General features: G+C 38.1%; 1 protein-coding gene across 1 annotated transcript; it reads right to left on the bottom strand.

Annotated features, from left to right (window-relative positions):
- Positions 1–380: 380 nt before the first annotated feature.
- Positions 381–11,719, bottom strand: LOC149128971 (germinal-center associated nuclear protein-like; the record flags this gene model as incomplete). Its single annotated transcript, XM_089346876.1, has 4 exons — positions 381–1,130; positions 1,462–1,576; positions 10,729–10,906; positions 11,521–11,719. Coding segments are annotated over 3 exons (470 nt in total), but the record flags the coding sequence as incomplete, so codon positions are not given.
- Positions 11,720–13,421: the final 1,702 nt, after the last annotated feature.

Here is a 13,421-nt window from a genome sequence, read left to right as displayed (position 1 = left end):
AGATTTGCTGAAGTGACAGAAGTCACAAAAAAGGAGGTGGACCTGACAAACATGGAGAAATATGAGAAGATGGCACGTAGGATCGGTGGTGATGCTAAGTTGTCCCTACTCCAGAAAGTATTGGAAAATATGGGTAAGAAAACAGTAAATATATAAAGTGTACTCAGTGGAAGAAAGGAAAATTGAAAATGTTGAGGCAGAGGAAGCAGATTTGGAACAATTGTGGTTCAAGAAGGCAGGAAAGGCAAAAGAATATGCTGTAACCACAGAAACCTACATATCTTGGAAGAAGGACTTCCAGGATTAGGGTGGAGAGAATCCCACCAGAAACAGATGTGGCTTGGGTTGTGGCGGCTGTTCTTCTCGGAAGTAAAGAAGAAATAGCCGTCCTGCAGGCCACGAAAACAGAAAATTCTGTATGGAAAGAGCAAACATTGGACCTGATCATATTGGGTATTGGCAGAACCACTGAAAATATGGTGGAAACGGTGACCATTGGAGATGTAGTGTTGAGAGTGGGGGTGGGGGTGGAGGGCAGAACCCCTCGTTGCTTTAAATGTGGCTAAAAAAGGCCTCTGCAGAAGCAGAGAAGTCAGGAAGAAGTTAGAAAGGGGCCGGAGAAGGTGCAACAGGAAGAAAAGAGAAACAAAGAACAGTGGATGGTAGCTGAAGGAAGAGGAAGAAAGGACAGATTGAATTAGAACCCCAAGCCATACACCCCGTCCCACCCCACCTTCTCAGACACCCCCTCCACCCATTCCCCTCCGATACAAAGCAAGAGAAAAAAAAACAAATACAAAAAAACACAAGGCTCAACAGGCTCCCCCCCCCCTCCCACTGGAAATTGTTTCGCGCGTGTTTGAAAGGCGTAGACCAAGAAAGGATCCAGAAGAGAACAAAATGGAGAAATGCAAGATTTGTGCATGTCGATGGATGGACAAACACTGAGGTGTCCGAAAGCCAAAAAAACGACGAAATATTGAGATTCAAGAGGGGTTATAAGTGTTGGAAGGTGAAATGTGATTTAAAGACGATATCAGACAATATAAAGTACGACGAACTGACCCAGAGATACTCCACAGCCATTACAAGCCTTCAATTCCATTACAACTTTCTCTCTCTCTCTCGACCTATAGAAAGACAAATACACACGTTATATACCTACAGACATCTATATAAACACACATGTAATAATAAACAGACACGTTTCCTTAGAAACCTTTCACTAAAAAACACATTTTCGAAGGTGAGGGGCGTGACTGCATCCGCACCCTTTTTCTTTAAACATGTTTTATAAATGACATTTGGCAGAAATACGTTTGAAAACAATAATAAACGAATGCTGAAATTATAAAAATTAGTAGTAACGAAGTCTGAACAAAAGCAAAAGCATCTTAGTGTTTTGTTTTGTCTTTATTGAAACAAGCGAAAGCCAATTAAAAGGAAATCTCTTTGCCTTACCTTGTTCGAAAATGTCTGCAATTCAGCAGAAGACATCAGCTGTGAAATGGTTTTTTCTTCTTTTGCAATTTCTGGCGCAGAATTTTTCAGCGAATAACTTGTATTTTTCGATTTTCTGGAGATAGAATTACAGAATAAAGGTGAATTTTGTGGTTTATGCTTTGTCGGGTGTTGAACGAGAGAAATGTTGAAATTTACCTTTTTTTCACACATTCGAATTCACCGCCATTAATATGCGCACACACCTGCTATTGCGCACGCGCACGCGAGTCGTGACTAGTCGATCCTACAATAACAATCTATTGCCAATGCATGTATGCACAAAACATGCAGGACGGTTTGTTTTGGTTTTTTTTAACAAAGTAAATAAAACACATTGTAAACAAAACGCAAACACCCTCATACATGTTTTGTGCGTGACGCGCACGCGCGCTAGGTAGTCGTAGGCTCCACTAGTCACGTCTCGCATACGCGGATGCGCGCCCTGGATCCAATCTTCTTGAATCGTACCTTGATATAATGTTTTCATTTCAAAATAAAACCAACAAAAATAATCTCCCATAATCTTTACCTCCGCTGATTTTTACATGCCCCGATGACCGATCTAAGAAATTTGGGGAACGATTTACCGTCTGGTGAATGGAACCGAGTATATGCAGATTCCAATAGCTTGCCAAATTGTCAGTCATAAATTTTATGCAAGAACGTTTTGTCTGATAACATTCTCCAACATCTCTGCACTCCTATCGGGTAGACGTTGAAGAAATCCTTTTTCTGGTTGTGGTGTCATAACATCCAACAACCCAAGTTTTGCGACACATTCGTCGTCCATTGTTCTTCTTTTTGAAGAACAAACTTTCATGGAACTCCACTCTATGGTCCGGACCAGCAATTGGAGTTTTGTCCGGCACCAGTTTTTTGCCAAACAAACATCTCTACAGAACTGGTGCCACTGAACGGCAGTTCTTATATCAATGCAATTTATTCTTGCAGATATCGTGACAGTTAATTTGAAAATGAAAAATAAAATTAAACACTAAATAAGAAAAAAAATTCCATATAATGGCAGCTTGGAGTTTTCTCCAAAGGTTCCTTTTCTGATGGAAAGAGGGTTTTTTTTTTGTTTTTTTTTTACTTTTAGCTCACTTTCTTTTGACAAAATCCTGTCAATAGAACGACTAGAATTTTGAAAATTCATTGAACAGCCATGCTACATGGCAGTGAAACATGGGCTGTGACTGCTGAGGACATGCGTAAGCTCGAGGGAATGAAGCCAGTATGCTCCGCTGGATGTGTAATGTCAGTGTGCATACCCGTCAGGGTGTAAGTATCTTGAGAGCAAAGCTGAACATAAGAAGCATTAGTTGTGGTGTGCAAGAGAGACGATTGCGCTGGTATGGACATGTGGTGAGAATGGATGAGGATAGCTGCGTGAAAAAGTGCCACACCCTAACAGTTGAGGGAACCCGTGGAAGAGGTAGGCCCAGGAAGACCTGGGCTGAGGTGGTGAGGCAAGACCTTCGAACATTGGGCCTCACCGAGGCGATGACTACTGACCAAGACCTTTGGAAATGTGCTGTGCGTGAGAAGACCCGGCAAGCCAAGTGAGATCGCTGCCAGTGCCCCTGGACTGGCTCTTGTGCGGGTGGCACATAAAAGACACCATTTTGAACGTGGCCGTTGCCAGTACCACCTGACTGGCCCTCGTGCAGGTGACATGTAAAAGCACCCACTACACTCTCTGAGTGGTTGGCGTTAGGAAGGGCATCCAGCTGTAGAAACTCTGCCAAATTAGATTGGAGCTTGGTGTTGCCATCCGGTTTCACCAGTCCTCAGTCAAATCGTCCAACCCATACCAGCATGGAAAGCGAACGTTAAACGATGATGATGATGATTGAATGTGTGCAAGCAGACGGTTTTTTTCATTGGCAATATGTTTTGTTTTCAGATAATCTATAATGTTCTCTGGTGCAAGGTACAATAAAAGTTGCAATCTGGGTGCACACAATGTAAAATAAATTCGGAAAAATAGCAACAACTGCTTCTTTTTAAAGGGTACAAATATTGGGAAGAAGATGATGATGAGTGTTGCTGATGGGATGTTCACACACAAACACATACGTAGATAAACCTAGACGAAGTCACATTCTGGAAGTATGTTTAAAGTTTTTAGAAGACGTATGACGGAGAATTATTCAATATCGTGTTTGCTTCTATAAGAATCGCTTACTTTAAAGCGAAAAAACAAGACCGACGTATACAACAGGTGTGTAGAACCTGCTGTTTCGCTTGTTTTAGCCGTTCATAAGTGATCTATAAGTAAACATTTCATACAACGACCATGACGATGTCACCTTTTCTATCCGAGTATCGACCTTCAAAGGCATCCATCATCACCTTCATTCACTCTATCTCTCGGCCTTTTTCTCTCATACGTGCGCGCACCGACACAAAAGCCTAATTTTGCTCTAACATCATGGTTCTATGCAACTGTTGCAATATCACTCTTTATGAAGGAGTTTTTCCGTTTCCATTACATTTTTCCTGGAACACGGTATCCTGCTGTTTACCCACATTTGTCTTCCTCAAATCACACCCTACTCTCTTATCTATGTATATATGTATGTATGATCCAATGGAGACCTCTACATAGTAGCCAGACCTGGTAGAAATAGCACCCAAATCTCCCTCAAATCGCACCTTACTGTTTTATGTATGTACACATGTATATACTAGCTGGGGCGAACACTGTAATTCCTGGGGAAGCAGGGCTTATTCCTTGGTTCCGTTCTCATAATTGTTTCGCTAATCCAGTAACAACAATACAAAGTATGTAGCCCTTAAAACGGTTTCTGTGCATTTACAGAGAATACTGAAGTGTCTTACACAGGATCTTGTTGTTAGGAATTCCTAATAAGTTATGAATACCCAAATTGTGAAGTCAGTCATGTAATACCATGAAATTAGTTACCCGATAGTAAGAGTTCACATAAAGTAGCGCCGAAAAGGGCTGTAATACGTTCCCAGAGTATATAGAACATACGGGAAAATACTAATAAGGTATGTATACTAAAATCATGAAGCATGTTACGTAATAACAGGCTAATCAGATATGAGACAATAACAAGTCAAAGTAAATAATTGTGAAAAAGGCTTTTGTGTGTTCCCAGAGAATATTACCCTCAGCAGCGCTAATGTTGGTATATTCGTGAATAAGTCACTAACCGAAATAAGGGGATCTCTTGTTTAGGAAAATACTATTTACTCGTTTAAGCGATACCCTACTGATTTTACCCTTTTTACACCTGTTACCTCTTTTTTCTCTTAATATTTTTCTCGTTTTGTTTTTCTTTTTTCTCTCCTACCCTTAACCCCAACAGATGTAGGATGCAGCCCCACCCACAACAAGGTTACATTACAAGAGTGGATGGACCCTATCGACTGTGACATGGAGGTGCAGACGGTGTGTAGCCAGCTGATAGCCCGACAGACACAACTCCAGTGAGTATCTTTACTTTGTAAAGAGGGAGGGGTTGATCAGAGAAAGACAGGGCAGAGCCCGAGGCCCTTTCCATTGTCACCAAGACAGGTGGCAGTGGAAGAGAAACAGCAAGGTATCAACTGACCCTAATAACCCTTGCCCAAATATTTGCAATGCCATCTACAACATAGGCCTTTGTTGTGTATGAACATGGTTACAGCATCAGCGGTGGCTCTCCCGGAACAGCTGTCAACACAAAACTATTATAGAACGTTTTATATTTTATTCTTTTTCTTGTTTCAGTCATTTGACTCCACCCAAGCTGGAGCACTGCCTTGGAGAATTTTTAGTTGAATCAAATTGACCTCAACACTTGTTTTTTGTTCTTATAAACCTGGTATTTATTCTATATATATATATATATATATATATATATATATATAAATATATTTTGTTTTTGGATATATATATATATTATATGTGTGTGTATACACACATATATTTAATTCACAATATATAACTCCAAATTAAACGTATTCCAAACGAACAGGACCAACAAAGACAATTAAAGGAGAAACTAACACTTGGAAAACATGAAGACAGAAATAGAACTGCTTAAGCTTAGAGCGCTGAGCAATGAAGAAAAATTGAAGAACATAGATGAGGAAATCTACAACGAATTAAAGAAACATTGAGATGGTCAACGCTTGGAAAGTGTCTTTAAACTGTGGCAAACAACTTGTGAAGCTGAAGAAACAAACTCGCTACAAGGCTGGCAAAGACAAAGCAATTTGTTTATTAACTACGAAACACAGTTCATCGTAGAATAGGCATCGGATAAGCCCTTGCTGAAGGAAAATAAAGCAAAAACATACACAGAAATGAACCCAGGCTTATCGAACACAAACCAGAGACGGACAAGGGGAGGCAACTCCACCGACATTACATTCCCAAATAACTTAAACAACAATCAAAAAATCTGGACGGAATCTTTCATGGCATTCAAGTAATCCTGTGGAGCTCCTAGAAAAGCTCCTTAATGCATCGTTCTACAAAACACATAGAATATATAAGAGATGAGAAAACAACAAGGAGTGTATATTTATTTCTCATTCTATAGAATAATATAAATTATTTACATGCTTTTAAGTTAGAAAAAAATTTGTCAAGATATTGGAATTTTGTTATTAAATAAAATTTCATCAAACTGTTTCTCTGTCATTTATGACTTTGTGTGTGTGTGTGTGTGTGTAGAAAGGTTTATGTTCTTTGTTTTTTGTTTTTGGCACGTAATTCATTGTTTTTTATTTTCTATATTAATTTTCTGCTTTTCTCTCTCTCTCTCTCTCCATTTTCCAAACATATCATTCAAGACACTGAGGAAAAACCACAAGTGGGGAAGCAAGCTTCAAACAGGCAAGGGGCAGGTCCAGCCCCTCGCAAGTTGAATAAAAATATGGCCAAACAGCTTCTTGAGATCTCGGAACAACTACGACTGATGCAGCAGGCGATAGATGAGCCATCGAAGGACTCTAAATAGTTATTGTGATAAGGAGAGGGGGTCGTGGTGGGAATGGGGTGACAGTGATGGTGGAGCAGTGGGGGGGGGGGGGGGGTTAGAGGAGAGAGAATTTGCCAATCTCACACTTTTCATTGCTCACCTCAAACTTCACAATCAAACCTCTTGTGCCTATAATTGTGTGTGTGTGTGTGTGTCCATATATATGTATATACATACATACATATATATATATATATATATATATATATATATATACACACACACACACATACATCTACACACACATTCATACACACATATATATAAATACTTATATATATATATATATATGTATATATATATATAAGTTTTAAGAAAGAGAATGGGTTGAGCAACACATCTTTTGGCATAATGCTACAATTGTTTCATTTTTTTACCAGAAAATCATTGCTGAAATATTACTATATATAATATATGAAATAATAGATTGAATCAGTATTAATCCAGTAATATTGACAAATGGCAAGTCTTCTCTGTCCATTCTCTTTGTTAATATTTATATTTATATAAACCTTATTGGTACTTTATGGATTACAGATGCATGTTGAGCGATACGATCAATATTAACTGTAAAATGTTATCTGATAGCCAATACCTGTAGACAGGCTTTATAAAGCAAACTACAAAGTCAATACCCCAATTGAATTTATATATTTTTATGTGTGTGTATATATATATATATATATATATATATATATATATACATGTGTGTGTGAGTGTATATATATATATAGATATAGATATATATGATGATAGATCATCATCATCATCATCATCGTTTAACGTCCACTTTCTATACTAGCATGGGTTGGACGACTTGACTGAGGACTGGTGAAACCGGATGGCAACACCAGGCTCCAATCTAAATTTGGCAGAGTTTCTACAGCTGGATGCCCTTCCTAACGCCAACCACTCAGAGAGTATGTATATATATATATATATACATACACACACACTTACCTGTATGTGTACATATACATTCGTATGTATATTTGAACGAAATCAGAAACTATTAGATTTTGGTACAGTGACTATTATTGTTATTATTATTAACGTTGTTGTTGTTGTCACAAATATTGTTAGAACCGGTGTAATGAAAATTCCATTGTTTTCCGTGTTTCTGCCCCCAGGATTCCTTTCTCATCAGGGCAACTGCTTCCTGTGTCATTACCCCTTCTTTTCTCCATCTCTTCCACCTTCTCTCTCCCTCTCCCTCTCTCTCTCCTCTCACCACAATGTTTTCAAATATTTCTTCCCCCCCCCCCCCACACACACACAATCAATCGTATTTATATACACACATGCACATGGCTGAGTGGTAAGACGTTTGCTTCCCAACCACATAGTTCCAGGTTCAGTCCCAATACATGGCACTTTGGTCAAATGTCTTCTACTGTAGCCTTAGACCAACCAGATCTTTGTAAGCGGATTTGGTAGGCAAAAACTGAAAGGCGCCCATCATGTATGTATATATATATATATATATATATATATATATATATATGTATATATGTATATATATTTCGTTTTTGGATTTGGTTTGCAAGATTTCTTTATGTGATTTCGTGTGTTGAAGCATATTCTTTTGTGTCTGGGGAGAGTCATTTTCTTAATGTGCCTTAAAATTTAACACACTCACCGGTAAAATTTCCACTTATTTCTCAAGAGTCAAGACTATTGAAAAGGTCGCAAGACACAACGAAAATTTTAGGAAAATAAAAATAAGAAATAAGTGGAAATTTAACCGGTGAGTGTGTTAAATTTTAAGGCACAATAAGAAAATGCCTCTCCCCAGACACAACAGAATATTGTTGTTTGTTGTTTATAGTTTCAGCTTAGAGCTGCGGCCATGCTGATGCACCGACGTGTTGCTACACTGTTATTACAGGGAGCCTCCTACAATATGTGGCACTTGGTGAAGAATGGAGTTTGATTTAGCAACCCTCATTTGCACCTCTTGCCGTGAAGTAGGTTCATCTGGGACTCTCGACAGAAAGAGGTCCAGCTTTGATTTAAAAACCCCTACATCTACTTTGTGCAGATTGCTCAGGCTCTTTGGGAGAATATTAAAAGCTGTGGGCCCCTGAATCCCAAGCTGTTGCAGTAACTGGTCCTGAAGCACGATGGCATTGCTGGGATCTTTGGCACTATGCAGTGTCGTCCCGTTCTGGCATTGGTGTAGCTTTCAATGCCAAAATTTGGCACAATTCCTTCCAGGATCTTCCAGATGTATATTACTGCATACCTCTCCCGCCTTCTCTCCAGGGAGTAGAGTCTTAGCTGTTTCAGCCTTTCCCAGTAGCCGAGCAGTTGCAAAGAGACAATCTTCTTTGTGAATCTTCTCTGGATTGCTTCAAGGTCTGCTGTTAATTTCACACTGCTGGGTGACCACAGCTGTGAGCAGTAGTCCAGGCAGCTGAGGACGAATGTCCTCCAGAGGATCATCATGGCTTCCTTATCTCTGGTTCTGAATGTTCTCAGGATCCATCCAGCCAGTTACCTGCACTTTGTTGCCATCCTGGTAATGTGCACGTGGAAAGAGGTATCATCACTCATGTCGATACCCAGGTCTCTCACTGATTTAGGCTCTGGGATTGAAATTCCCTGCGGACCAGTATACTCTGTAAGTTTCATATTCAGTTTTGGACGTTGGTAGCGCAGGGCTTGGAATTTTTCAGCATTAAACAGCATATTATTATCCTCAGCCCATCTGTAAACTGAGTCCAACTCCTGCTGCAGATGTGCAACATTACTGGAGTTCTGTATTTTCTGCGAGACTTTCGTATCGTCTGCGTAGCTTGCAAGAGTGGCTATCTGGGCACTTGAAGGCATATCTGAGAGAGCGACTATAAAAAGCAATGGTCCTAAGACATATATATATGTAAGGATATATATAATAGCAAACGCACCCGTCCTTTGGACGATTTAAGTTGCTTTGGTGGTATTTTTTTTCACCAAATAGTTGAACTACTGAGAAGGCTTATGAATAGTATGGCAGTCTATGTTTCTGATTAACCTAGGAATGGGAGATCGAATTGAAGGCTGGATATTGTGGAGATCTCGCGCTTTAATTATCATAGCACATATAAGTTGGCAAGCGATGAAAAGTTAAGCGACTGAAGTGTTTTGGGAGTAGGTTACAGATAATGACTCCAAAATATAGTTGTTTTATATGAAAGTGAAGTTCCTTGTCAGAAACAGCCACATAAACGGTGGAAAGAAATTGAAGGGAGACATTGAGACTTCCCCTCTGCGAGTTTAACAGCAAAGGGAGCTATTTTTTCAGAGAGGTAAGCTAACAAAAGCCCCTTTATTCTGTCTTCCGACATAGCCTGCACGTAAACAGCGAATGCCACATAAAGTTAAATTGCTTAGGAGCTTTCTGAAAGATACGTAGCGTCTTCGATAGTGAAAGCAAAACTCGGCAGAGTTATGATGTAAGCATGTGCTAAGACCCCCTCATAACTTTTTTTCATTTTTACAAAATTTGTTTCAATTCTGTCTGCTCTTTTACTTGTTTCAGTCATTTGACCGCGGCCATGCCGGAGCACCGCCCTTTAGTCGAGCAAATCGACACCAGGACCCACTCCTTCCAAGCCCAGCACCTATTCCATCGGTCTCCCCCTGCTGAACCGCTAAGTTACGGGGGACGTAAACACACCAGCATTATTGCTAGAAATTCACATGCTAGAAATAACAGCCAAATCTCACAAAACTACGATGACATAATGAAAGAAACAAAAGAAAATATGTAATCAATCTACTCACCTTTCTGCAAAGATTTCTTTCAGAGTAATTTCCCGCCGTAATATGATAAAGTGAAATTAAAGTGTTCATTTAAGGAAATATTAAAGTAGCTTGTTCCAGAGGAAATAATAATAGATTTATTTTGAAAAAACAAATATATATATATATACATTATATATATATATATATATATATATATATATATATATATATGTGTCTGTATTTGTCCTTGCCTCACCGCTTGACAACCAGTGTTTGTGTGTTTACATCCCTGTAACATAGCAGTTCAATAAAATAGACTGATAGAATAAGTACTACGCTTAAAAAAACAATAAATAAGTCCTGGTGTTGATTTGTTCAACTAAAATTCTTTAAGGAGGTGCTCCAGCATGGCCGCAGTCAAATGAGTGAAGCAAATGAAAGAATATGTTCCACCACCACCACCACTACCCACTGATAAACGAAGACCACCACTCACCGTATCAGTTGACTTTGGGTCAAGACAAGACACTGTGGTCAGACAGTGATTGACACAGTCCAAAATTATGTCCACCCACGGCATGTTGACATAGGTAGGTGAACAGCTGGACACACGATACTTGAGACGGCACACTTCGTCAAACTGCTTCTCAACATGGTGTATATGGTGGCGCACCCTGGTGGAAGAGAAAAAAGAACATGAATGTGATTGAGGGTAGATATGGAGTTCTATGTGTGAGTGCACAGATTGCATTTCAATTGAATCTCCTGACAACAATGCCAGCTTCATATAACCAAGCTATCCTTCTCCCTGGAGACTAGCTTACGGTTTACCCCTTGTTTAGATACCTATTACTTCCAAAGTCCCCACAAGCTATGAAACATGTGTGACTTGGGTTTTTTCTACTCCATTCCCTAATTTTGGATGTTTATTCGCATTTCAAGCAACCCCCAACTGCTAACCATAAATTATAAAATAACCTTCAACAAAGCGTTAGTACGAAGCAGTGTTTTAGGTTTGAACAGAATTTAGGTTAGTTTGAAATATGTTTTGGTCACATGTTTCAACTGCTGCAGATATTGTGGAGAATAAATTTCTCTTATGATAAAAAAAAGGTATGAAAAGAGGGGTTTGTTCAGTGTCACCCTCTTTCAGAAATCTCAGAGGTTTTGGAGACTGGATTTTCATCCGGTTGAGCGAAGGAGACCCAGATGAGCATGATCAAGTTTTAACAAGCAAAATGGTGACAAACAACAACAACAACAGGATCAATATATTTGTTGCCCTTACCTTGACACAAGATCCACTGCAGATTTTCCGGATGTTTCCAAAGTCACGGAACGGATGTAGTTCCAAACATCTTGCTCAGCCTGGGAGCATTTCTCGCTGGTGTCATCACCGAAGGTGAACGGAGGAAGTGTGAGGGACCGTAAAGTGTCCCTTACAAACAGGAGATGTTCTTGAGAGTTCCAGTGAATAGGGGGCAGATCTGAAGGGGAGGAAGAAATGGGAGGAAAGGAAAAAAATTAAAACAGAAGTTTAAATGATAGTCACACAGGAGATTGAAGTAATAATAATAATAATAATAATAATAATGGTTTCAAATTTTACCACAAAGTCAGCAATTTTGTGCCTGACCGGTTTCTATCAAACCAACCCACCCATGCCAGTAGACAAGGCAGACATTGAATGATGATGATAATGATATATATATATGTATATATATATATATATATATACACATACATATCATATATATATATTAGTTTATGTATATATTAATATTATCTCAGTTTTAAAAAAACCTTTGATAATGTAAATATGTTAATAGTTACCAGAGGTAGCAAAATTACACTAGAAACCAAGATATCACAGCCATTTTACAGGTAGAGATACCAAGTTAAAGTGATACATTTTGAGAAGATATGAATAATAATAATAATAAATGGAGCAAAACGCATAGAAATAAAAGTTCCTTTAATTCCTACACATGTTTTAAAATATATGAGAGAGCTCTTCCACAAAGAAGTAAGAGCTGCTGGAATTCCTCATATATTCCTCTTCAAGGGAATCCACAAATAAACATATGAAAGCAAGACAAATACGAAATGATGAGGTAACTTACGAGCTAAGATGTTACATGGTCAGTGACCATTAGAAACGTTTGTTTACATAGAGATATAAAGGGATCAATGATATTATTCCATGGGCTTTAGGAATAAGAACCCTTGTTTACATAGAGATATAAAAGGAGGAGGTTGTAAACGTGATGCTAAAGGTTTAAATTGAATGAATGATTGAAATGTGGGGAGGAAAGTTGCTGAGTGAAAAAGATGGAGGAAGGGAGATAACTAAGGGAAAACCTCAAATTAAACATATACTATATAAGGAAAACGAATTACATATTTATATGAAGTGAAGAAAGTGAATAAAAATAAAACATCATAGCCTATTATATGGATATTAATGTTAGTTAATGGTAATACAGGGTTTAGGATATTTATTGGAGAAGTAATCATGATAATAATATTCACGTTTACAAGAATAATAGAAATACTTATTTGAAGTCACCGGAGGTACGATCAACAGCCTGTGTGGCATTACTAAGAAGAAATAACTTAGCTAACTGCAGAAGGGGAAAATAAGCACTAGTAGTGAATGAGGCAGAAGTATATATCTATATATATATATATAAAATGTATAGTTTTAGGGAAAATAACCAAGTTTCAAGAACTCATCGATGAAAATCCACTATCACATATAGAAAAATTAACAATCAAAAGCACAATAAATGAGTAGAATATAAAACAAAGTAAATATCATAAGATAAAGATAATAAGATAAAGATAATATAATAATTATCTTTATCTTATGATGTTTGCTTTGTTTTATATTATACTCATTTATTGTGCTTTTAATTGTTAATTTTTCTATATGTGATGGTGGATTTTCATCGATGAGTTCTTGAAACTTGGTTCTTTTTCCTAAAACTATATATTTTATATATATTTTAATCTATAAAGCTCAATTTAATTTTGATTTTTTATAAATTGATTTTAATTGAGTTTTTACCTGTAATTTTGGATGTTCTCCCTAATATTACTATATATATATATGTATACATACACATACACACATATATAAAAGACACAGGTTGTGTGCCATCAAAACTCAGCATTGTCGTGTGCCCC

Source organism: Octopus bimaculoides, unplaced genomic scaffold (assembly GCF_046866305.1).
Source record: "Octopus bimaculoides isolate indiv1 unplaced genomic scaffold, ASM4686630v1 contig277, whole genome shotgun sequence".
Taxonomy (NCBI): Eukaryota; Metazoa; Mollusca; class Cephalopoda; order Octopoda; family Octopodidae; genus Octopus; species Octopus bimaculoides.
This window is presented reverse-complemented; position numbering and strand designations above follow the sequence as displayed.